At 32.5% G+C, this 24,640-nt stretch overlaps 1 protein-coding gene across 1 annotated transcript in view; it reads right to left on the bottom strand.

The window, feature by feature from the left end:
* The window catches only part of Slob (Slowpoke binding protein), a 244,998-nt gene extending 222,033 nt beyond the window's left edge, over positions 1-22,965 (bottom strand). The window contains exons 1-2 of the mRNA XM_072537940.1: positions 22,686-22,965; positions 8,866-8,936 (exon numbers count right to left, since the gene is read on the bottom strand). Coding sequence (XP_072394041.1) covers positions 8,866-8,936; positions 22,686-22,736 — 122 coding nt within the window. The 5' untranslated portion in view covers positions 22,737-22,965. The remainder of the gene's footprint in view (positions 1-8,865; positions 8,937-22,685) is intronic.
* Positions 22,966-24,640: the final 1,675 nt, after the last annotated feature.

Here is a 24,640-nt window from a genome sequence, read left to right as displayed (position 1 = left end):
GAGATGTGCGTACTTACCTTGACAAGCAGAGTGGGAATTTTGATTGTTTATTATTCTGTGACCTGGGTAGATTGTAAAGTCGTATATTTAATCAGTCAAGGAATCGCATCGTTGCCAGAATTTGATACCTGTCTTGATTTGTTTATTAGGTATGTATTGTTTGAGAGATGAGATACCGCTTGACTAGCGGAGCCTATCTGATCCCCTTGTAGCATTTGCATTTTCCTTGATATATATTTTAAAATCCCCTCGTATATATATATATATATATATATATATATATATATATATATATATATATATATATATATATATATATATATATATATATATATATATATATATATATTAAATTGAAATCCCCTCATATATGTATTAAAATAACGAAGAATGTTTTCCATGTTTCTATGTTCCTACAGTACGAGTTAAAACCCAAATAGTATTTCGTTCTTTTTACGTCGCAGAAGGTAATGTAAATCATTTTAAAGTTTGTTTATATTTCACAGATATGTATTTCCTTTTTATCTTTTTGATCGAAATCACTTTGGGATATTTTGCGCGTTGGAAATAGACAGAAATATTCCAGTGTATACGTTTTGTTTATACCAAAATTGTGCGAATGAATTTAAAAGATAATTACTCACTCTCGCGTAAGTCGCTTTCAGAGGCAGTAGTCTACAGTGTGGATCCAAATTGTTCTTCAAATTTGTATTGTTCTTGTGTTTCTTTTTTTATGGAAATCTAGTGTGTAGTGGCAGTTAATTGTGCAGTAAGTGTAGTTACAAAGGAGGGTGAAAGATTTGGTCAAAGCGAACGGTCGTTATGTAGTTTTGCGAAAAACCGGCAATTTTGTCGAAGAATAAGCGATGTACACCCAAAGTAATGTGTCAACTCTGATAGGGGTAATCACCGTTTTGTTTGTTTGTAAGCCGTCTTTCATATGATATATTTGTAATACGGTGAGTACAACAAATTTAAAGAATAACAACATGTTCCATTTTAACCTCACTTTATTTGTCCGTGGTCGTCGTTCTAGACTATAGAATCATCCTTTCATTATCATATCATATCAATCCTTTTGTTCGGGTGGCAGAGAGTTTAACCCCAGAAGTGCTAGTGCATTTTTTTGTGAAACCAAGGTAACGTTTTTGTTTTAAACTTTCAAAAAAAAAATAAATAAACTTTAAAATAATAATTGCTTTTATAATTTAAATAATAAAAATAAAGGTTTTAATAATTAATATTGTAAATCTTAGGGTGTGGCCATGCTGTCATTTTAATTGTTCTCTGTTTCATATTTTTCAGATTCATATTTTTGTAACATTAGCTTGTTTTGTTTTTAGAAAAGGTTGATCTTTATGAATAGTTTTATTTAAAAAGATAATTCTTTACTTGTAGTAATTTTTTATTAGCCACAGTTTATAGCTCAGTAAAATTTGTAAATTTTGTTGAAATTCCCACTTGTAAACGAATAGGACACATGTAAGTTTTTCTTTGTTATTTTTATATTTCTTTTGTGAGTATCAATATAGTCTTTATGTATTATCTGTATTTGTAGCTCTTTGTGTTGAGACAGTAATAAATGTTTAATTTATCTCTCTGAACCATTTTATTTTTTTTTTAGAAAAGTCTCCTAACCCCTGTTTGTGTTCTTTATTTTAGAAAAGAAGAGCCTTTTTTCCTTTATCTAGCAAGATTAGGATTCTTCGAAGCGGCGTCCTTTTCAAATAGCTAGAGGCCGTTCTTGTTGTTTTTATTTGCCCTTTTATCCAGAAGATTTATGTAAGTATCCATTTGTTTCATTTTTTTTTGTAGTTGCCCCAATCCGACCCATTGCCCTTCACTTATCCACGACCCAGCTCTCCAAATAAGCCCTAAGTGCCGTTCTCACAGTATCTTTTATTTTGCTTGCCCTATCTCTACCCCAGTAACTTCTGTCCCAATTTTCAAACCCCTATAATTATACGTGGTAGGCAAAATATATCGTTACACCCTTATGATCTCATTCAAGAATAAAATCAAAAAGTCGTCTTCGCTGTCTAATTCACCTTGGATCTCAAGCCGCATTGGCTCGCGATTTCCTAATTTCGACCTTGCAAGCGACTGGTTGGACTTAAAGGAATATGGTAGAGGGCATCGGGCAAATGCCTACACTTACTTTTAATTCTCCTATCGATAGTTTTCAGTGTAAACAAATTATTAGAGAATTGGTTTATTTCGATCGATAATTTTAAGATGCAGTTATTACAGAGAAAGCGCTATTCGGTGCAGTTAAGATTGTATAAAGAAACATTCATCGCATGTCTTTTCGTTAAAAATTCAAGTGTTTATTTACGTTCGAAGATTTGTTATATGTATATTAAAACCTTATACGGAATAACATTTAAAATACGTGAATTAAAAGTTATACAAAATGAAATTTAAAAAATGGGACTTGGTTTAGAAAATAGGTGAAAGGGATCGTTTTTTAAAATGTTCATTCTTGAAACGTAAAAATATTTCACATTTTGCAAACTTATAATTTACTGTCATTCATTTATTTACTGAAATAAAGACATTACCGATAAGTGTATCTACGCATAAAAAATTTTAGGGTACCTTTGTGTAAGAAACTACTAATTAGTGTTTGGTCTGTTTGTTTCCTGTTTCTGATTTCTGATCAATTTTTTAAGGAACAATATCCAATTATTAATCTTGTAATGCATTGAGACATAATAATCAATTTATGTCAAATGGACGTTGTAATGGTTCTCAGTCTTTGAATAATGGTATTTATTTACAGATATGAATATTTCGTATATTGATTTTTCTCTACTTTATAAAATGTATAAAGGTACTTTTTAGTTCACATGTGTATTATAAATAACATAATTTATCTTTTCGTGCATACATTGCCATTATGTCAAATAGATCGATGATTTACCTTGAACGGAAATGATGTGCATTTATTACACATATTGCTATTTCATCCTCCTGCTCTTTACGTACACAGTGTCGGCTTCCCTAATTATATTTTGTCATATTTTATGTTAGGTTAACACGAATCATAATTTTACAAACGACACATTTTTAAAGAATGTAAAAGTCTGTTTCGACACATTGTACTGTTGCAAAACTTCAGCTGCAGGTCAAGATAACATTTCCTTCATCTGTATTAAAAATCGTAGGCCTACTCTAGCTAAACTACTTGAAATTTACAATTTAATATGGACCAAAAAGTCATTTCGAAATTTGTGGCAAAAATCCATAATTATTCCTGTTAAAAAACAAAGCAAATCTTCAACTGATCCAAATTCCTACATACTAATTTCTCTCACGTGTACAGCGTGCAAACTTATAGAGAAAATTATCAATAAAATACTCCTGTGGTACCTAGAAAAACATAAAATAATAAATTTGGCACAATTAGGTTTAAGATCACATCCAAGTACAGCAGACAATCTAGCAGTCCTCCAAACAATAACCATTAACGCCTTTCAGTGCAAACAATTCGTTTGATATCGAAAAATCATTCGATACTCTGTATAGGCCTTTTATTATAGCTAAACTTATGGCGTTCTCCAAGGGTCGGTATTACGTCCTACACTCTTTATAATATATTTTATGGAATGTAAAAAATTGAGCTTCCAGTCAAGTTTGCACTCTACTCAGATGATTTAAAAATTTTTCTCCCGGGGTAAAGACACTGTTGCCACCTGCCAACTGGTTCAGAATGCTACTAACCAATTGCTTCAATGGACTTCAGTAAGTGGATTTAACCTTTCCGTTGAGAGGACAAAAATCATTAAGTTTTATCTCAGGACAGCCAGTACTATAAATTCTAAAATTACCATAAATGTTACTTGTCTACCAGCAGTAAAGAGTATGCGGATTTTAGGACTCGCATTCGGCATTAAACTTACTTGGAAATGCCATTTAAAAGATCTTAAAGCTAAGTGCATGATAAATCTGAACATATTAAAAACTGTGTCTAATCATCATTGGGGTGCAGACGAAGACGCCTTACTTCAGATTTATAGATGTCTTATTTATTTAAAAATAGACTACTGCAGTTTCATTTATATGATAGCTAGCCCATTAGATTTAAACCTTCTTAAATCTGTACACAACACTGCAATTAGACTCTGCCTTGGAGCCTTCAAGTCGAGCCCCGCAGAGAGTTTATATAGAGAAGCTAATGAACTTTCCCTCTGGCTATATCGTCGGCAACTTTTTTTAAAATATTCGTCTCGAATCTCAGCTACTACCGAAAATCCAGCCTATAAATTACTAAGTAATGACATTTTAAGCTCTCCTTCTCCTATTAAACTTTAATCTATGCCACAGTATCTCTCACTACATCTGAGAAGCATTGATCTTTCAGCCTCAACTCGAATATGAATATCACCTAAACCTCTCTGGAATAAATGGAAAGCAGATTTTAATCTCTCTCGTTAACTAATTATGATAACCATCAGATAAATCCACAATTTTTAAGGCAAAGCTTTAAAGAATTAATAGCTGGTAACAGATTTGACCAAATTGTGTACGCAGATACTTTTAAGAGTCCTATAGCTGTTGGATATGCTGTAACTTCAAACACAGATTTAATTACATCTTGTAAACTCCCGCTCTTCTGCAGCATACACACTGCTGTATTATTCGCTGTTCTCAAAGCTACACACTTACTATCACAAGAATATAAAAAAGTAGCAATATGTACAGACTCTTTAGCGTCTATCTACTCTCTCAAAAGTATGTACACGGATCATCATTTGGTTCAAGCTATTCAAAACTCTTTCGATAGTTTAATCTCACAGGGAGTATACATAAGCATGATCTGGATTCCGTCTCATGTAGGAATCCCTGGTAACGAACTAGCCGACCTCTTTGCAAAACAAGGCGCACCTTCTAATATGGAGACGGAAAACATACAATTACATACAGATTTAAACTCGTAATTTAAAATCATCATCCAAATGTCATGGCAAAATCACTGAAATAAGCTCCCTTCCAAGCTTCGTGATATCCATCTCACCGTTAAAAAGCTTGAGTTTCCTTTCATGACACGAAAAAACAAAATCTTAATTCGCCGACTTAGAATCGGCCATATAAGACTAACTCATAAACATTTAATAACTTTCCAAGATTCACCTACATGTACACACTGTGGTAAAATTCTATCTGTTACAAATATTCTCGTAGACTATCCCTATTTTAACAACAGAAAAAATAATCTTTTGAATCAAAACCTACAAAATATTCTCAGCTTGCCAGATCAATTCCAAAACCTTATTAATTTCCTCTATGAAACCAGGCTTTACTAGGAAATTTAGAAGAAGAAACGTAGTTTAGAATTTGATAATTAATAATTGTACCAATATTTAATGTATTTCTTTATCGATTGTAATGTTACTGTATATTGTTGTAATCTAATGTAATAAAATTGTAGCCATAAAATTATCAGTGACCTAAACACTGTGACACTGCCATAAAGCTAAATAAAAAAAAGTTTATTTCATTTTCTATTTGAGCGCTTTCAGTTTAATTCCGTCACCATGAGAAATATGGTCAAGTTGGTTCACATGAAAGTTGTCGTTAATAATATTAAAACTAATTTTGCAAAAGCAATACGAATTTATTATATATTTCTTTCACTATTTTTTTTTCGGTAATCTCTGTTTTTTCTCTTTTACTTCTAGTCCGGTATTCTTAGATTTCTTACATCGGTTTTAACCTTTTCAAACCACTTCTTTTTTGGTCTTCCTCGTCTGCGTTTTCCACCCGATCATTCTGTTAAATATTTTTTTGGCATGTCTGTTTGTAAACATCCTGTATACTGTACCATCTAGCCTGCTCTTTGTGCTTTTACTTTTTGTGTTACGCTGGGTTGGTTGTAGAGCTTAATTACTTCCTAATTTGTTCGTTTTCTTCACACGTCGTGATTGTCCTTTGTCCCTCCACAAATCTTGCGTAATATCTTTTTTAGCATCGTTCCAATTTCTGTGTATTTTTCTGACTTAACACCCAATTTTTGCAGCCATACATAACCGAAAGTTGCACAATCGTTTTGTAAATTCTGTATCATCACGTGCTTTATAGTCTGTGGACCAATGAGCTAGTCAATGTGCAATGTGAATCGCCCCCCCCTTTTATCTTCTATACAATTTATGATTGACCAATTGACTTGGAAATGCACATATCGATACGGAAGAAAAATATATAAAAAGGGTGCATTTTCCAAGCCAAAGGGCTAGTCTTGCTCCGGATCCCATATAGGGTTTTATTGTGAGAAATTACCTAACCAACGCAGAGGAAACTTAGATTGAGCTGCTCGAATCCCTCTGCAAGGAACTTGGGGTTAATTCTTGCCAAGACCCAAACCTCCCTATGGTGACATAGGGCCCAACCAACAGTGAGCCTTGCGACCCAAGCTGAGTCCGACAATGCTACGCTGAGCATATTCCAGAACGAGATTGGTTCTACGAGCTCAATACCAACCCACACTGGCAATTAACCCAGACCATACAGCGTCATGACAATCTGTGGTTTTTGACGTTGTTCAGTGCCAAATGTTTCGCTAAACGAGAAGTTTCCGTAGCCTAGAAGCCCAGAAGCAACTGAAGTCCCGGAGCAGCCTCAGAGTCAGGTATTGCTCTACCGTATGTGGTTCAATGTACACGTAGGCACAAGTGTATCCCCCGGCGATGATAAAACTTTCAAGCAAATGACTATGGGTTCGATCTGGCGTAAAGGAGAACAAATTCACAAGCAAAAAGCACTTCAACCGAGGACTATACCTGCAGAAGATGATAACTACTCCCAGAAAACAATTCCGTGGTGTAGTGACCTTCACAAACATTATTTAGGACAATCATGAACTCATAAATATGATATGAACATTATTTTAACCTTTTATAAATATTATAATTACATTTCGAATTTTTATGAACATTTTCAACCTTTATAAATAACTTTGAAGTTTAGGACTACTTTTAATTTTTTCTCTTTTCGTGTACTTAAATATTTTGAAACATTGTATGAATATTTTTCGAATTTTTTCTGAGAACCTTTTGTAATACTATAGGAACATTTCAACTTACATGAACAGTACAAGATTGGTAAACGTTTTTATATACCTACATATTTTAAACCTTTTATAAACTCTTGTTAAGTTTTATGTACAAATTTTGTATAATTTTTTTGTGTGCTAAATAAATTTTTTCCAGTACAAAAGTCTTCAAATGTGGGGGATATCATCGCGTACTTAAGTCTGTGGACCAATGAGCACGTCGATGCGCATCCCCCCATATTTTATCTTCTATACAATTTACGATTGGCTAATGGACTTGGAAATGCACATATTGATAGGAAAGAAAAATGTATAAAAAGGGTTCATTTTCCAAGACAAGGGGCTAGCTTTGCTCCGGTTCCCACATAGTGTCTCCTATACCCTGGGAGCCCCCTTTACGGCGCTATGCTCCCCACTCGTCCGTAGACTCTTTAGCTTAAACCTTTCTACTACTCAACTGTCTTTTATTGTGAGAAATTACCTAACTCACCAAATTGGGACAGAAACGCAGAGGAAACTTCGATCAGGCTGGTCGAAGCCCTCTGTAGTGTACCTAGGGAGTTGATATGGTTTAATTATTGCAAAGAACCCAAACCTACCTATGGTGACACCTGATTTTCGTATTCCTAAATATCAACTTAGCACGCTCAACCCTGTTTGGAGATTTGGCGAGTATACTACAAGGACAAAGATAGGAATATTCCGATCAAATGTCATGTCTGTTCTACTCTACGGATGTGGATGTGAAACCTGGAAAGTGACAAACACCCTCACAGACAAACTGCAGGTCTTTGTTAACAAATGTCTACGAAAGAATTGTTCGTATATTCTGGCCTAACACCATCAGAAACGAAGATCTGCTACACCTGACCGAACAAAAGAGGATACAAAATGAAATTAAGTCCAGAAAGTGGGGTTGGATCGGTCACACATTCCGAAAAAATAGTTCCAGTATCGCAAAGACTGCCCTAGAGTGGAATCCCCAAGGGAAAAGAAAAAGAGGTCGCCCAGTACAAACTTGGAGAAGATCCATTATGAACGAGACAAGAGGCCAAGGAAAGTCTTGGAATGAGGTGAAGGCCTTAGCGCAAAATAGAACCCGATGGCGCATTTTCACTGAAGCTCTATGCTCCACTTAGGAGTTCAAGAACCTTATATATAAATATCAACTTAGATTTCATCATGTTTTTTACGGTATATTGATGTTATAGGTCTTCTTCTCATTGCGCCGTCTCCTTTCGAAGGTTGGCGATCCAAATGGCAATTGTAGTTTTGGAAACTGCTGCGCGAAAGATCTCTGCGGATGAGCGGTCGAACCATCTCCTCAGGTCTTTCAGCCACGAGTTCTGGCGTCTTCCTACTGATCTTTTGCCCTGTACTTTTCCTTTCAGTATAACTTGAAGTAATTCATATCTTTCGCCTCTCAGCACATGACCCAAGTATTGCATTTTCCTCTCTTTGATTATTCTTTAGGTATCAGTTATAGGTATCATTAGGTTATTTAGTTTAATTGTTAACTTTTAAAATGAAAATATCTACTACTTCCACCTCATAATCAAAGTTATTTTTTATAAATATTACCATTATATATATTATGATATAATGGATATTATAACTATCCAATTTAAAAACATCTAAGTATGTCACTTGTCTGGTCTTAGTTAATATAAAACAATCAATATTATTTTCTATTTATTGTGTTACAATATTTTTTAGAATCTATTTATTCCGTGTATAGAAATTTCGTCATTTAAAATCGTTTTAAAACTTTTTCCAATTCATATTATTACCTAGCTATGAATATTTGTGCTTACCTGCATTTTCTAATCCAAAACACTGCAAGAGCAATAACTCCCAAGCCGACCATAACTAGGACCGTTGATGCCTGGAAGAAAATACATTATTATTTTAAGCACCAGCAACGGTAGTTATGAAGTTTGGGCACATACATAAATTCAGTGTAAAGTTTATTTAGGTCATAAATACCTTAACCTTAATTCAAAACAATTCTGCTGTTAAATATACTTTGGATTTATTTAAAAATATGACGTACTAGAAATATAGCACAAACAGGATCAAATGCCTTAAAATAAGAATAAAACGGCTCCAGTTCAAAAAATATTATGTAAAAACGAAACAAATAACCTTCTCATATAGAGTATGGGTAATTTGGAACAAATAAGTAACAAAATTGAAAAACTACTAAAACTCTTGGAAATTTTAGTACCTTGGAGCTAGGTATCTTGAATAGCAAATGAGACTTCAACGTAGAAGTAATGATAAGAATAGCAACTTTCTTCGTCATATTTACCTCTTGACTGGCATTGATGGGTCATTTTACACCCAACTGCTCAAATTTCTCTTAATATTTTGGTCGCGCCAAATAACGACATCTTTTAAAAGTTCTCCCAAAGCATGCACCTGCGTCAAGCTATTAAATATTAGTTTATTAATAGTACTCTAAGCATAGACGTATATATTAAAATAGACTGAGCAGTCTGTAGAGCTGTCACGATACCACATTTTTTCGTTGTTAGTTGTGTCTCTGTCTTACATCAAGTAAGTATACCAGCGTCTCTTTTTGGTGGAGGAAAGAGAGAGTGATGAGTTTCAATGCACTAGAGAGAGACAAGTCGAACAACTGCAAGATATCTTGTCGTCCATTCACGTGGCCGGTATGCTCGATCTATGTTAATATATACGTCTATGACTCTAAATGTAAAGGTGATTTTACTGTCTGAGGTCCATTCTGACCCAACAATATGAGATAGGTATATTTTTACCACTCTGTACCTGAGAGCCAGACTAACCCAACTCCATTTTTGTCTATTATAGGATATATACAACTGGAATTATAGGATATATGAACTACTTGTTTCTTATTCTATAAGAGCCATATAAACCTTTGTTCATATACATAAAATTAGGGGAAATTTAGTTGTTTAGAGAACCCCAAGATAAACTTATTTTTAGAGCCAAATAGACCTAATTGGTAGATAGGTTACTTTGGTTCCAAAGAGTTTATTTAAATAAACCTATCTGGGAGTTGGGTTTCTATGGTCCTTTTGCTAAGGTACAGCGCTGTGTACGTTGTGTCAAGTTAAATCCTAACCTAACTAAATTATTCAAATTGAAAAATAGTAGAACCGTTGAATTGTCATAAGTAAACGAGTTTATGTGATTTTATTTGTGTGTACAAGATTCTTTTTATCATTTTATTGTTATATCTACAAATCAAAAATAAATATGTTTAACAGTAGAACAAGAAGATTGATGGAATGCTTAGAGGAAAATAAAACAGTGCATACTAACACAACAGGTAAGTAGAAGACCTTACAAATTTTTGTTGATGCAGATATGAATTTAAGGTCTCATTTTATGTGGTGGACGTTCGTCAGAAGAAATAACTATATGAAAATATGTTCCTTCGCATGTAAAATCCCAGGAAATTGCTCGTAGACATACCGAGAACCAAATCAATGACGAAAGAGAAAAACAAAATACTTTTAAGTACACACTAACATCTAATAATCAGGATATAAAAGTGTGCAAAACTTTTTTCTTAAATACTCTTTCAGTTTCGAATACTTTGTTGAAACAGCTTTTAAAAAAGCTCTGAATTCTGGTATTATAACACCAGACTTACGAGGATGACATACCCCATCCAATAAAACATCGTAGGCTACTGTGGAGAGTATAAGAGAACACAGTTTAGGCATGTATTCAAAGAAGAATTTAATTACTCCTTCCATTCACCCAGTAATGACACATGCGATTCATTTACTGCTAAACTTAGAGAAAGTGCATTGAGCAATCTTGAAAAAGAAAAAGTTAAAACTGATCAAGAAGAGCATTTAAGAGAAGCATCGCTTAAAAGAAAGGATAAAGAAATATCATCAAACCATCAATCTTATAAAGTGTATATGGTAGATCTTCAAATATGTTTGCCGACGCCTTTTTTAACAAATTCGTCTAGCTTTTATTTGCGTAAATTATGGACCCTAAATTACACAATCCATGAGTCCAGCCACGCTGGTGCCAAGGAAATCACAATATGGTCAGATAATTGTACAGGCCAGAATACGAACATAATGATGGTAATGTTATACTTCTGGCTGGTGTTTCACATTCCAGGAATTGAAATAATAAATCATAAATTTCTACTTCGTGGTACACACATGGAGGTTGATGGTGAACACAGCATCATAGAGAGAGCGAAAAAACATTTATCATCCTCGGAAATATTTACTTGTAATGACTGGGCTAATTTTATAAAAACTTACAGGTCAAAAACCCATTTAGAGTAAGTGTTATACAGTTACAGGATTTTAAGTCATTTTCATCTTTGATAAATTCTTCTCTGAGTCCATTTACGGTACGAAAAATAACTGTAGAAAACCAACATTTTCAAATTTCGAATGTCGTTTGGTTGCAAATTCGAACGCATGACATTGGAAAATTATATTTTAAAAATTACTTTTCGGATGAACATTTTCAAATTGTTGACTGTAACAGAAATGTTCGTCGCTCGGTATGCCAAATTCCTGCGGAATTACCGTTACTTCGAACGGAAAAGAAAAAATTTAATAGTAGTAAGTACAATGATTTGATAAAGATGTTAGACTGTATCTAAAATTTAGTATTTTGTAACTTATTTTAAATAAAAGTTTATAATTTACGATACCAATGTTATTACCTTTCTTATTGTATGTTTTTATTACACCCATGTACTATCCATACTGATGCTATGTTAGAGCTAAAGTGATTCACGTTCATTAATTATTAAACTATTTAATTTAAAGCAGTGTCGTTACACAAGATAATAATAAGTTGTATTTATTATTATTATTATTATTATTAAATATCCTTAAAAACTGCAAATGTATTAGATTAAAATAAATATATTTACTTACAATATAAGCTGGATATTTGTGATTTCGCGCCCTGCTGGAAAATTGCAATAAGAGAGTTGGGTTAGTCTGGCTCTCAGGTACAGCACTATAGATTTGCTTTTTATTACTGGAAAACGGTATATAAGTGAACAGACACAGGCATATTTTTTAAACAATTATGATGGTGATATTAGTGACCCTTCAACCATAGACCGTGATGATAACAGTGGTCCAGTACATGAAATTATGTGTGGAAACCATATTTCAGACAATACGAGGATTGACCATCAAGGGTCTTCAACAGTGTCCATTCGAGACATGAGCGATCAGAGTTCTATGCTTACAGTAATAAGTAGTGGCGGCCGTAGCTTGGTAACGAGTAAAGTATGTAAAGAAGTTATGACGATGAAATATTGTTTACCACCAAAACTAGAAAACTAGAAATCAATATTTGGGACATATAACCTGCAGTAAAAAATACAAAATTCTACATTAATACGGCAGGGCAAGATTAAAGGAAAATGCAGCATAGGACGCGTACTGCCTAAAAATAGTCCTCAATATACGATGAAATAATAAAGAAACAAAAAAACATCCACAACCCGAGATATCTCGTTTTGAGTTATTTAGTGGGAATTTAAGCGATTTATTTCGTTCTTTCGAGTTGGGTTTTCGGAACTTGAACGAATTTAGGCGGACTAGTTGGTACAAGTCGTGACTGCGTAATATTACACAATAGACAGGTCAAACGGTCGAGTATTTGTTTCATACAACTGCTGACCGAGCAACATTTCATTAGCTTGCATAAGACGATAACTAACGCTTGAAAACAAGCATGACACAGAAAGAAGAAGTTGTTACAAGGTTGTATAGTATCAATAAAACGGTAGAAGGGAATAGGGAGTTTGTAAACTACTTCAGTGTGTAAACAATACATGCTGCGTCACGTTGTGTACTCGTAAAAATATTTTATGAAATTGAATCGCTATTTTATTCACTATCAATTTTAGCCAGGGTAGTGAAGATTCAGGTGAGAGTTTGAGCTAAGTATATCCGGGACATTAGAAAGTGACGCTGAAAGTAAAATGTTACCAAGTTACTCAGATTCCAATGAAGATAATGACAGTGCAACCAGTTCACTTCATGCAGTCCGGCAATGAATTAGAGTGGATGTAGACTGGCCAGGCCCGGCTATACCGAGGTTTCCTTTTAGTGAGAACAAATGAACACCAACTGATAGGGATGAAATGTAAGCATGTTTTGTATTTATATTACTGTAGAGCTTGGTAAAAAAAACCAGTGCACAGGCTTCTGTTGGTCCAAAAAACCAATAATTGAAACGACTTTTGTCGTAAGATTATGAAATATTAACGGTTTCTTAAAATAAAGCAATACCTGAATGTCTCTAATAATGAATCTTTCAAAGATAATCACCCAAGTCCGAAACTGTATAAGATTTGGGAAGTTTAAGAATACCTACATGCTAAGTACAAATCTTTATATGATTTGGAAAGGGATGTAACAATTGATAAGAGCTTACTTCTCTACAAAGGCAAACTCGGATGGATTCAACAGATTTTAAACAAACGGGCACCATTTGGTATAACTACATGCTGTGTGAATCCTCCTCCGGATATATTTGGCATAACATAATTTATACGGGAAAAGATACAAAGTTTGACGAACAATATAAAGATCTTCCAGTGGCAACACGTATTCTTATGATGCTAATGAAACCTTTACTGTCGAAAGGTCATTGTTTGACTACAGACAACTTTTATATAGATCTCCTCAACTAATTGACCTTTTATTGGCAGTTCACACAGATACGTTCGGTAATATTAGAATGCAAATAAAATGAAGTTATCGCGTTTGAAAAAGAAAAAGCAATAGTAATGAAGTGGAAGGATAAACGGGAGGTTTGTAGGCTATCAACGTTTTCGAAATGGTTACTGAATAAATACGAGAAAAGGAGATAAAGAACCTAGGATTGTTCAAGACTACAATACAATTCTATGTTTACCCTATAACCAGGAAGGGTGTAAAGAGGTATTACAAAAAAATATTCTTCCACCTTCTCGAACTTGCTGAGTAAAATGCTTCTGTGCTGTACAAGAAAAGCGAAGGGCTAGGAACGCATCTAAAATTTCGAATGGATTTGATAACGCAACTGATTGATATTTGCTACAAAGATAGAGGAGTGTCAAGAGCAAGACCTTTATTGCTTCCAAACCCACTTAGACTTACCGGTGGACATTTTCCAGAAGTTGTTCCTGTCACAGAGAAAAAACCAACTAGAGTGTGTGTTGTGTGCAGTAAGACGAAAAATGTATCCGGAAAGAAGTTGAGGCGCGAATCAAGACACTACTGTCCTGACTGCGATGTGGGATTTTGTGTGACGTCCTGCTTCAAGACGTATCATATGGTAACTAACTTTTAGTTTCTCTTGTTTGTGTTCATTATTATAGAAATATAAAATACATATATACATGTCTTATTCTTTACGTTACAATGCAACTGTAAGCTCTCATGAATAAATATTTTTTGATCATCATTCACATCGTGCATAAAAACTTATGTGGTCTAATTTGCTGGGAATGGCTTTTAGATGAAAAACGAACATACAATGCTCTATGCAGAGTAGACAACAAAACCTGTTGCTCGCAGGTTGTATTTATCCAACCAAAACCCGTCAACGAGATATCTCGGGATGGTTATTATACATATCTTCAACCGTTAAAACAAAATAAAAAACAAAGCAAAAATCAACATTGTATAACATTTATTGTCGTGAATTGTTCAATTACAAGTCCAAGGCTGGTGTTTGTAAAAGACAATGGCATTTGACAGGAATGGTGTAGCTAAGCACTGCTGTAGATCTAACGTTAAACATTGTACATGTTCATTTTCTTTTGTTACTTGTTTATCTCTTATTTGTTATTGGTGCCGACGTACAAGAGGTACTCCTATTATACAATACACACGCAACACACGTTAAGCATAAGTCTGACTTATGTGATTTTTCACTGCAAAATTGCTAGTGTAAAACTACATAAGTCTGACTTATATTATTTTACTCACCCTATAATAAATCATTTCGACTAATGTGGATATACACAATCTTTTTAACCGATTTACGTTTTGTTATTGACTTATATGACTTTACACAATCATGCATTTGTAGTTATTGTCGACGAATAAAACAAAAATGCGATTTTTTGACTTATGTGCTTATTCCCACTATACTCAGATGTTTTGTATTAGTTATTTATTGAATAAAAAATAATTTTGTTATATACACAAGATTATTATATAAAAATTAAAGGTATTCCTGAAATTTGAAGAAAACTAAAAATATCTCGAAAAGTGATGAGTTTAGATACAAGGAATGCTTCATAAATATAAAAAGGGATCATAAACTAAACATTAAAAAAATGCAGGGTTGTAAATTAAAAATAAATTACAGAATCGTAATTTTTTGTAGTTGATCATGTATACGAATAGTCTTCAATGGTCTCCTTTAAACTTTTTTAAGGACTAGAACATATTGTTGTATCTTATTATGTACAATAAAGAATTATTGAAATTATACTTCTACACGCGCAGTCGATGTTGGAAATTTGCATGGGAGTGAATCGGTGAAATCATTACATATGTAAAATATGAGTAAGAGAGAGACAGAAGATATATTTTCTCTCTCTTTCTCTATCGGGAATAAAAATGTTCCTTTTTTATATATATTTAATATTATATAGTATATATATATTATATATATATATATATATATATATATAATATTAAATTAAACATAATATAATATATATTAATCTTATTATTTATGTGATATATTTTGTATTATTTATTAAATGTTCATAATTATTTTAGCTTTTGTATTTCAAAATAATAATTGTAATAAACCACTGTATGACCGAGAACTGTCAATTTTGAAATACGTTATTGTCAGGTCTAATTGACACATTTATTACGTGTTTGGTTTATAAGCTGGTATATGTGAGTTCGAATCCCAATATGAATTTCCTTTTTTATTTTTGAAATATTTAAAAACCCCACGTTAGTCTTATTAAATATATGTAATATACGCAAAAATGCTAAATTTTAAAATAAAATGAAAATTTACAACATAATCAGAGTTGGTTTTTTATTTTTATCTTCCACAAACATTTTTTGAAGTTATACTTCTATATGCGCGTTCGACGTTGGAAATTTGTGTGTATTCGTATATATTGAGTAAATCGGCAAAATCATTACATATGTAGGATATAGGTAAGAAAGAGACAGAAGATATATTTGCCCCCTCTTTTTCTCTCGAGAATAAAAATGTTCCTTTTGTAAACATATTTAATATTTATTAATATTATTACCATGGTAAATTAAGCATAATGCGTCAGTTATATATATATTGTCACTTTTAAATACTTATGAATATTGCATTTTAATTTGTATTGTATTATAATATTGAATTATGTGGCAGTGTATTGTATTGTATTTTTATATTAATAACAAAATTAACAATGAATTTTACTGCAGAGTATGTGTAAAAAAAATGTTCTTGCTTTCAACTCCTTTTATACATAATATGAAAATAAAAATATATATTTTCGTTAAAATATTGATTCAATCATTCATTTACTTACTATACTTCTATTACAGGTCAAATGTCTATATACAGCAAACGATACACCATATACCTGTATACCTAATTATTTTTCTCGTTCTGCTTTCTCTTGCCTATAGCATTACATATGTAATGATTGTGCAGATTGACTCCCATATAAATTTGTAACGACGAACGCGTGTATAGAAGTATAACTTCTACCGGCAGTCCCACTGGACTGCCACACCTGTTTTTTTATGTGTTCCTTCTTTATACACAGGTGTTTTATCTCATAGAATATTAAAATCAAAATGGTCATAACTCGTTAAATACCTTATATAGTAGTGTAAAACTTTATATTATATACAGATTGTCCTATTTAAAAAATTTATGTTTGCTTTACCATATAGAATCACCCTATAGACTTCGTCTATATTCCAAGCCTGGAGTCTATTGTCTATATTTTTTCTAAATAATTTTTTGGCTATTTTGTACCATAATGGAATTATCGATCAATGTCATACTAAAAACTCATCCTGTATATTGACATAACTTTAAATTAACTACGAATTACACATTGACTACATTTTGTAGGACGTTAAGAATTATATACCAAAGATGATAATACCTATACAGTGTGTTCATAAAGTGTGGAAACGGTCTAATTTCTCGTGACTTAATTATTTTCAGGGTTAAAGCTCTGACATGTCGATTTTTATTTTTGTTTTTTAACCCTTTTGGAAAAAAATATCTTTTACCCCCAATATCTTAGCATATGTGACGTCACCGATAATTTTTTAAATAGAAAAGGCATATTTTTATCTAAAAATTTAAGGCCCATATTTTTACGAGTATAATCGTACTAAACTTCATTATACAAACATTACATTCAAACTTCATTATACAGAGTGTGAAGGAAACCAGTGCTCGTATTTGTTAAAATTTAATTCAAAATTGATTTTACAACGAAAATTATTAAAGAAGTTATTTTATATTATAGACGAACAAATAACATAATTACAACAAATGCTCGAATTGAGCTCCTTGGTTTAATTGACAGTATCCAAGACGTCCAATGAATTCTTGGGTTATGTTTGACAACATTTTATTTTTATTTTACAGCAAATTTGAGCAGGGGTCGCAAAGCCCATATGCCCATGTGAATACAATCTTATATAGTATATCAATATAGTATGCAATTAAATGGTTACATTACAATAGTTACATATTAAGCACTAACTAAATAAATATACAAAAAAAAACAGGTGTGGCAGTCCAGTGGTACTGCCGGTAGAAGTTATACTTCTATACACGCGTTCGCCGTTAAAAATTTATACCGGAGTCAATCTGCACAATCATTACATATGTAATTCTATAGGTAAGAGAGAGCAGAAAGAGAAAAATAATTAGTTATATAGGTATATAGTGCATCGTTTGCTGTATATAAACATTTGACCTGTAATAGGAGTATACTATATGAAGGATTGTATCAATATTTTAATGAAAATATATATTTTTATTTTTATATATGTATAAAAGGAGTTAAATGCAAAAAAAAATTACACATACTCTGCAGTAAAATTCATTATTTATTTTGTTATTAATATAAAAATTAAAATACAATAAATACACAGCAACATAATTCAATATAATAATACAATATAAATTACAATGTAATATTTATAAGTATTTAAAACTGGAAATATACATAACTTACTTTACGAAGATAAAAATAAAAAACCAACAACTCGGATTATGTTGTAAATTTTCATTTTATTTCAAAGTTTATGTTTTTTGCGTATATTACATATATTTAATAAGATTAACGTGAGGTTTTTAAATATTTCAAAAATAAAAAAAGAAATTCATAATTGGGATTCTAACTTACAACCACCAGCGTATGAATCAAACACGTAAAGGATTTGCCAATTAGACATGACACTAATGGATTTCAAAATTGACAGTTCTCCGTAAAACAGTGATTATTTTGAAATACAAAAGCCTAAAATTATTATAAACGTTTAATTTTAAATAATACAAAACATATCACATAAATAATAATATTAATACATATTATATTATATATAATATTATATATATATACAATATTATATATAATATATATATATATATATATATATATATATATATATATATATATATATATATATATATGTATATAATATTAAATACAAAAAAGGAACATTTTTATTCTCGAGAGAAGAAGAGAGAGAGAAAATATATCTTCTGTCTCTCTCTTACTCGTTATCTTACATATGTAATGGTTTCACAGATTCACTCTCATGCAAATTTCCAACGCCGACCGTGCGTATAGAAGTATAACTTCAAAAATAGGTAATAGCAAGTGTTTAGTACAAATTAAACGTTCAACTATGGAGCAGATGGTCATCCAGTTTATTTTTGAAAATATTGACAGATGGAGCATCTATGATATCAGCCGCAAGGCTATTCCATATCGAGAACACTCGATTACAGAGAAAAAAATGTCTAGTTGTTGTTAAAAAAGTTTCCTTTTTAAACTTAAGATTGTGGCCACGAAGACGAGTGTCATTGTCTAGTATATACATATCCCTTACATTTCCAAGGTTGTATTTTACTATCCGAAACGTAATAATTAAATCTCCTCGAAGTCGACGTTGTTCAAATGTAGTGAGATGGGCCATATTCAGTCTTTCTGTATACGTAGGTCTTGAGCGACCAAAAGACATCCTAGTGCTCTGCCGCTGTACGTTTTCGAGAATTATTACGATCGCGCACTAATACCGGACACCAAACAGTTCCGCAATATTCCAGAACTGGACGAATGTACAGTTTATACAGATGAACTGAGCTCATAAATGACACTTTAGCACACGTTTTATTTAGTAGATATAATTTACTGTTAGCTTTTTTAGAAATATGCAAAATATGTTCCGACCAACTTAGATTGTTATTAATTATAACACCTAGATCATCACTGAATTTGGTGCATTTCAGTACGAATATTATGTTTAAGCTCTACCAAATAGGTAGGTCGGTTTACATATTCCTTACTTTTCAAATAAACCCAAATATAAAAGTCCATGGAATTCAAATCTGATGACCATTGTTGTTTTGGTGTTTTAAAGCTATTTTCTTGTGACATCTTAATACAATTTACTAGTTTTATTGGGAATAAGCCACAATTTTACTTTAAAATAAGCTTATTTTAACTTTTGGTTTTCCTTAAATTGCATTTTTTAAATTACATTTGGTGTGGCTACGTCGTCCAATCCAGCGATTGGGAAAAGTTGCATTTAGAAAATTTCTAACCACTACAGCATAATGTAAATAAATTTCTCCCGTCACAGTACCGGTGAAAAAATACGGACCTACAATGGTATTCCTAACAATTCCAGCCCATACATTTACTTTTTAGTGATATTGGGTATAAACTTCCATTGTCCAATTGGGATTTTTTGTTGCCCAATAATGAAAATTTTGCCTATTAGTGGTACCATTTAAACAAAAAGTGGCCTATATTTAAATTCAATATTTCGATTTAACAATTCTTGCATATTTTCGCAAAACTCCATGGGTCTATAAAGGTCGTCTTCATTGAGTTCTTGTATAAGATTAATTATATACGGATGTAATTTGGCCTTTTTTAGAATTTTATGAACAGCACTACGACAAATCTCATTTTTGATTGATACATTTGTAATTGAAGAATGAGGATTTTCTTTAATTTTAAGTAATACATTTAATTAATCGTCATCGAAAACAGTGTGTCTTCCACTCTTGAGCTTATCTAACATTGCCAATATCAGTAAATTTAGGCAATATTTTGCTGACCGTTACTTGATTTTTGGCAATATACTGAGTACAGTCGTTACCACTTTATTTTATTGTAGTGTTAATCTACAGCCCATTATAAAGCCATTATCACTTGAATGGAATTGGTTATCTTTAATAGATGAACATCTATTAAAGATAATAGATGATCTTTAATATATGAAATTTATATCTAATTTATATTGGAATCAAACTGCCGAGGTAAGAGTTGACAACCAGTATACCCAAAATATCAAAATACAGAGAGGAGTCCGCCAGGGTTGTGTGCTCTCCTCACTACTTTTCAATGTCTACAGTGAAGCGGTATTTCAAAAAGCGCTCTCAGACTCAATAGAAGGTATATCTATCAATGGAGAAGTTTTGAATAACTTACGTTTTGCAGACGATACAGTAATAATGACGGATAACAACAATGATTTACAAAACGTAATGCAACGCCTTAATGAACGCTGTCACGAGTACGGACTGAAGATAAATTTAAAGAAAACTAAATGCATGATCATGACTAAATCTGCACATGCAAATATCCAACTGACTATTGAAGATACTGCAATAGAGAGTGTTAATTACTATAAATACTTAGGAACATGGATAACATCAGATGTAGACCAAACCAAAGAAATGAGGACACGCATTGAAATAGTACGTGCATCATTCATTAAACATAAAAATTTCTTTGTTGTCGGGATATAAGGTTAGAACTACGCCTGAGAATGCTTCGATGTTACCTTCTACTCTTTATGGCTTGGAAGCGTGGACACTAAAACAAGTCCATCTGAATAAGTTGGCCTTTGAATTTTGGTGTTACAGAAGAATCCTACGAATATCATGGATTCAAAGAATATCAAACGTGGAAGTAACTAGAAGGATAGGAAATGAGGCGAAAATAATATTAACTATCAAAAGACGAAAACTTGAGAACTTAGGACATGTGATGAGAGGGCAAAAATACGCATTATTACAACTTATTATGCAAGGAAAAATCCGAGGAAAGCGGAAATGTGGAAAGACGAAGAATATCCTGGCTTAAGAACTTAAGGGAATGGTTTCAATGCAGTAGTACAGAACTTTTTAGAGCGGCAGTCAACAGAGTTCGCATAGCCATGATGATTTCCAACCTTCGATAGAAGATGGAACTTAAAAAAGAAGAATAGATGAACAATCTACCTTCTGTATCGACGACAATAGGCCACTTTATTCGAACATTTGTTGTAATTATATTATTTGTTTGTCTTTAATATAAAATGACTTCTTTAATAATTTTCTTTGTAAAATAAATTTTAAGAAATGCGAGGACTGGTTTCCTGCGTTCTGCACTCTGCACTTTGAAAAATATGGGCTTTTAATTTTTTGGGTAAAAATATGCCCTTTCTATTTAAAAAATTATCGTTACATTTACTAAAATAGTGGGAGTAAGTTATTTTTTTTTTTTCAAGAAGGTTAAAAAACACTTTGACCTGCCAAAGCTTTAACTGTGAAATTAATTAAGTCATGAGATAATAGACCATTTCCACACTTTATGAACACACTGTATAAAAAAACAGTCTGATTTTAACATAGCATACGTTGTACTTTCACGTTACAGAAGATGAAAGAGAAATGCGGAGAACCATTATTATCAAATTTTGGCACAGCCAACCTTATTGAGAGAAGTTATCGAGTTCTTATTCCAAGGCAATTATTTTTAGATATCTGCTACAGAATGAAACATGAGATAAAGGAAACAAATCCTAGATGAAAAATCTTTCATTTAAATTGACTTAGCATTTACCAAATAATATTTTATAACAAAATAAATTTTTAATAAAGATAGTTACTATAAAATTGTAGGAAAAACAGACAACACTTCTCTACAAAAAAGATTTCGACTGATCCAAATAGTCAAAATATCAGTGGACCTATATACACTCTATACGCTATTTCTATCTTTTGAATCCAAATTGTTGTTTAACCTCACTTTTCAGTCATCTGTTTATTATATTTTTTAGAAAATATATATTTCTTGACTTTTGTTCAGTAATTTATAATTTGTTATACTTATTTTTTATAAAATTAAAAAAAAAATTAAGAAAAACATAAACATTCTATTTTTGCGCATATCCATAATTAAGGTACATAGTATTTTAGAGATGTAAATATAACCAAATGTTTTTTTAATGTCAACATTACATCCTACATTTTGATATTTTGTTATTTTTATTTTTATTGTAAGGAACTTTTGACTTAAATATATATTAAAAATAATACACAAAATCATTTGTGTAATTCAGATTTATTATTATAAGGGACTCACCCATGAATGCCCTTCGGACACTTGTTGTGGCTTTTTGATTTCCACCTTCATCTTTACACATTTTCATCAACAAATCACAAATTTTTAATCAGCTAACAGTCTAACACCTCTTATTATCTGTAGAACAATCTAGAAGAAAAGCAAACAACGATAATTTTTGCTTCCGTTAGTGATCAACTACGTGAAAACTTAGAAGGAAACGTGAAAATTCAAAAGGAAATGTCATAAAAGGCCGCAATCACGCGATTCTCCTGAATGCACGCATCGTTTTCCCATGATATCGCAGGCAGCCTGGCACTTGTATGAAACAGTAGCCAGTCGATAAACATGTGAGGAGCGCCTGCGCTGTACTCACTCACCCTTTCAATAAAGTGTTGAGATGGGAGAGTTGTTTTTTAAGGATAACGATTAAAATATATTAAAATGAAAAATGATTATGGTCTTTCGCTCTATATTAATCTTTTTTATGAAAATAGTTCCAGGAGGTTTTAGATGCAACAAAAAAAAGTGGTACTTCGGTACTGTACACTAGAGCGAAGAATTATACTATGTTTTCTGTATTTTTAAAATTTAAATGATACGTTTAAAATCGAATAAAGTAATTTTATTATTTATTTATGAAGTCGAAGTAAAACTGATAGATGCCCTAGAAGACTTAGGACTATACTATGACGAAAACCATCTGAAAACCAATCCTACAAAAACCCAGGTGTGTGCTTTCCACCTTAGAAACAAGCATGCCCGAAGGACACTGGAGGTGAAATGGTGTGGTCAGATACTGGAACACAATGAGGCGCCAAAATACCTCGGCGTACGTCTGGATAGAACTCTGTCTTATCGATATCACTGTCAAGATGTCAAGAAAAAAGTAAGCGCCAGAAATAATATCATCCGCAAACTAACAAATACAAAATGGGGAGCACAACCACACACTCTCCGTACTTTTGCCTTAGCATTATGTTTTTCTGACGCCGAGTTTGGAGCACTAGTGGGGGAAAACTCTGCTCACGTTAAAAACGTCGATGTTGCGTTTAATGAAACGGTTAGTATAATATCCGATTACCTGAAACCGACACCTATCGAAGAGGTATACTATATAGTTTGAATCGCTCCACCTCCTATCAGAAGACAGGTCACATGAGAGATAGAACGAAAGATGCAGGAGACGGATCGAAGACACACCTTGTATGACCACCAAGTTCATCCAAGAAGAATAAGATCTCGGAAAAGCTTTCTGAAAAAATCACGATCCGTTCCTGAAAAGAGTCAAAGACGCGCTTAATACACCTATGGCAAACGTTAGCTACAGACACAATTTGCCGTATCCCACATGGAAAGCGCTAAATAGACTAAGAACTGGCGTTTCACGTTGTGCTAGTAATCTGAAGAAATGGGGATACCAGGAGGACGATACCTGCGACTGTGGCGCGGTTCAGAATAGTCACCATCTACTATCATGCACAGAGATGAGAGAGACCTGCACAGAAGAAGACCTATTTTTAGCGAATGACAGGGCGATATATGTGTCCAACCATTGAAAATACAAAAATTAAAAATATTGGTGTACCGGACACGAAAAGTAAGTAAGTATTTATTTATTATTTTTTTAGATTTTAATCAAATTGAAAAAGTGTACGTGTTGTCCCAAATTGGTATGTTTTGCAGAGTATACTGAAAACTAGAAATAATAGAAAAAAAGTAGTTAAGATGTCATGACTTCTTTTTTCGTTAAAATATTGATTGTGCAATCAAATCATCAATAGCTCCTCCTAGTAGCGAGATACGGGATGATTGTTGAAAAATGTCGAAAACGACAGGGTTAAATATTTTCTTTATTAAGAAATTTTTTTTTAAATTTTATTAAAAATTTTGATTTTGATTTGAGAAATATTATGGAAGCGTTCAGTGGCGCACGAAATTTTTTTTTAGGGGGTCTCACTAAAGAAATATAATAC

Source organism: Diabrotica undecimpunctata, chromosome 7, assembly GCF_040954645.1.
Source record: "Diabrotica undecimpunctata isolate CICGRU chromosome 7, icDiaUnde3, whole genome shotgun sequence".
NCBI classification, from domain to species: Eukaryota; Metazoa; Arthropoda; class Insecta; order Coleoptera; family Chrysomelidae; genus Diabrotica; species Diabrotica undecimpunctata.
This window is presented reverse-complemented; position numbering and strand designations above follow the sequence as displayed.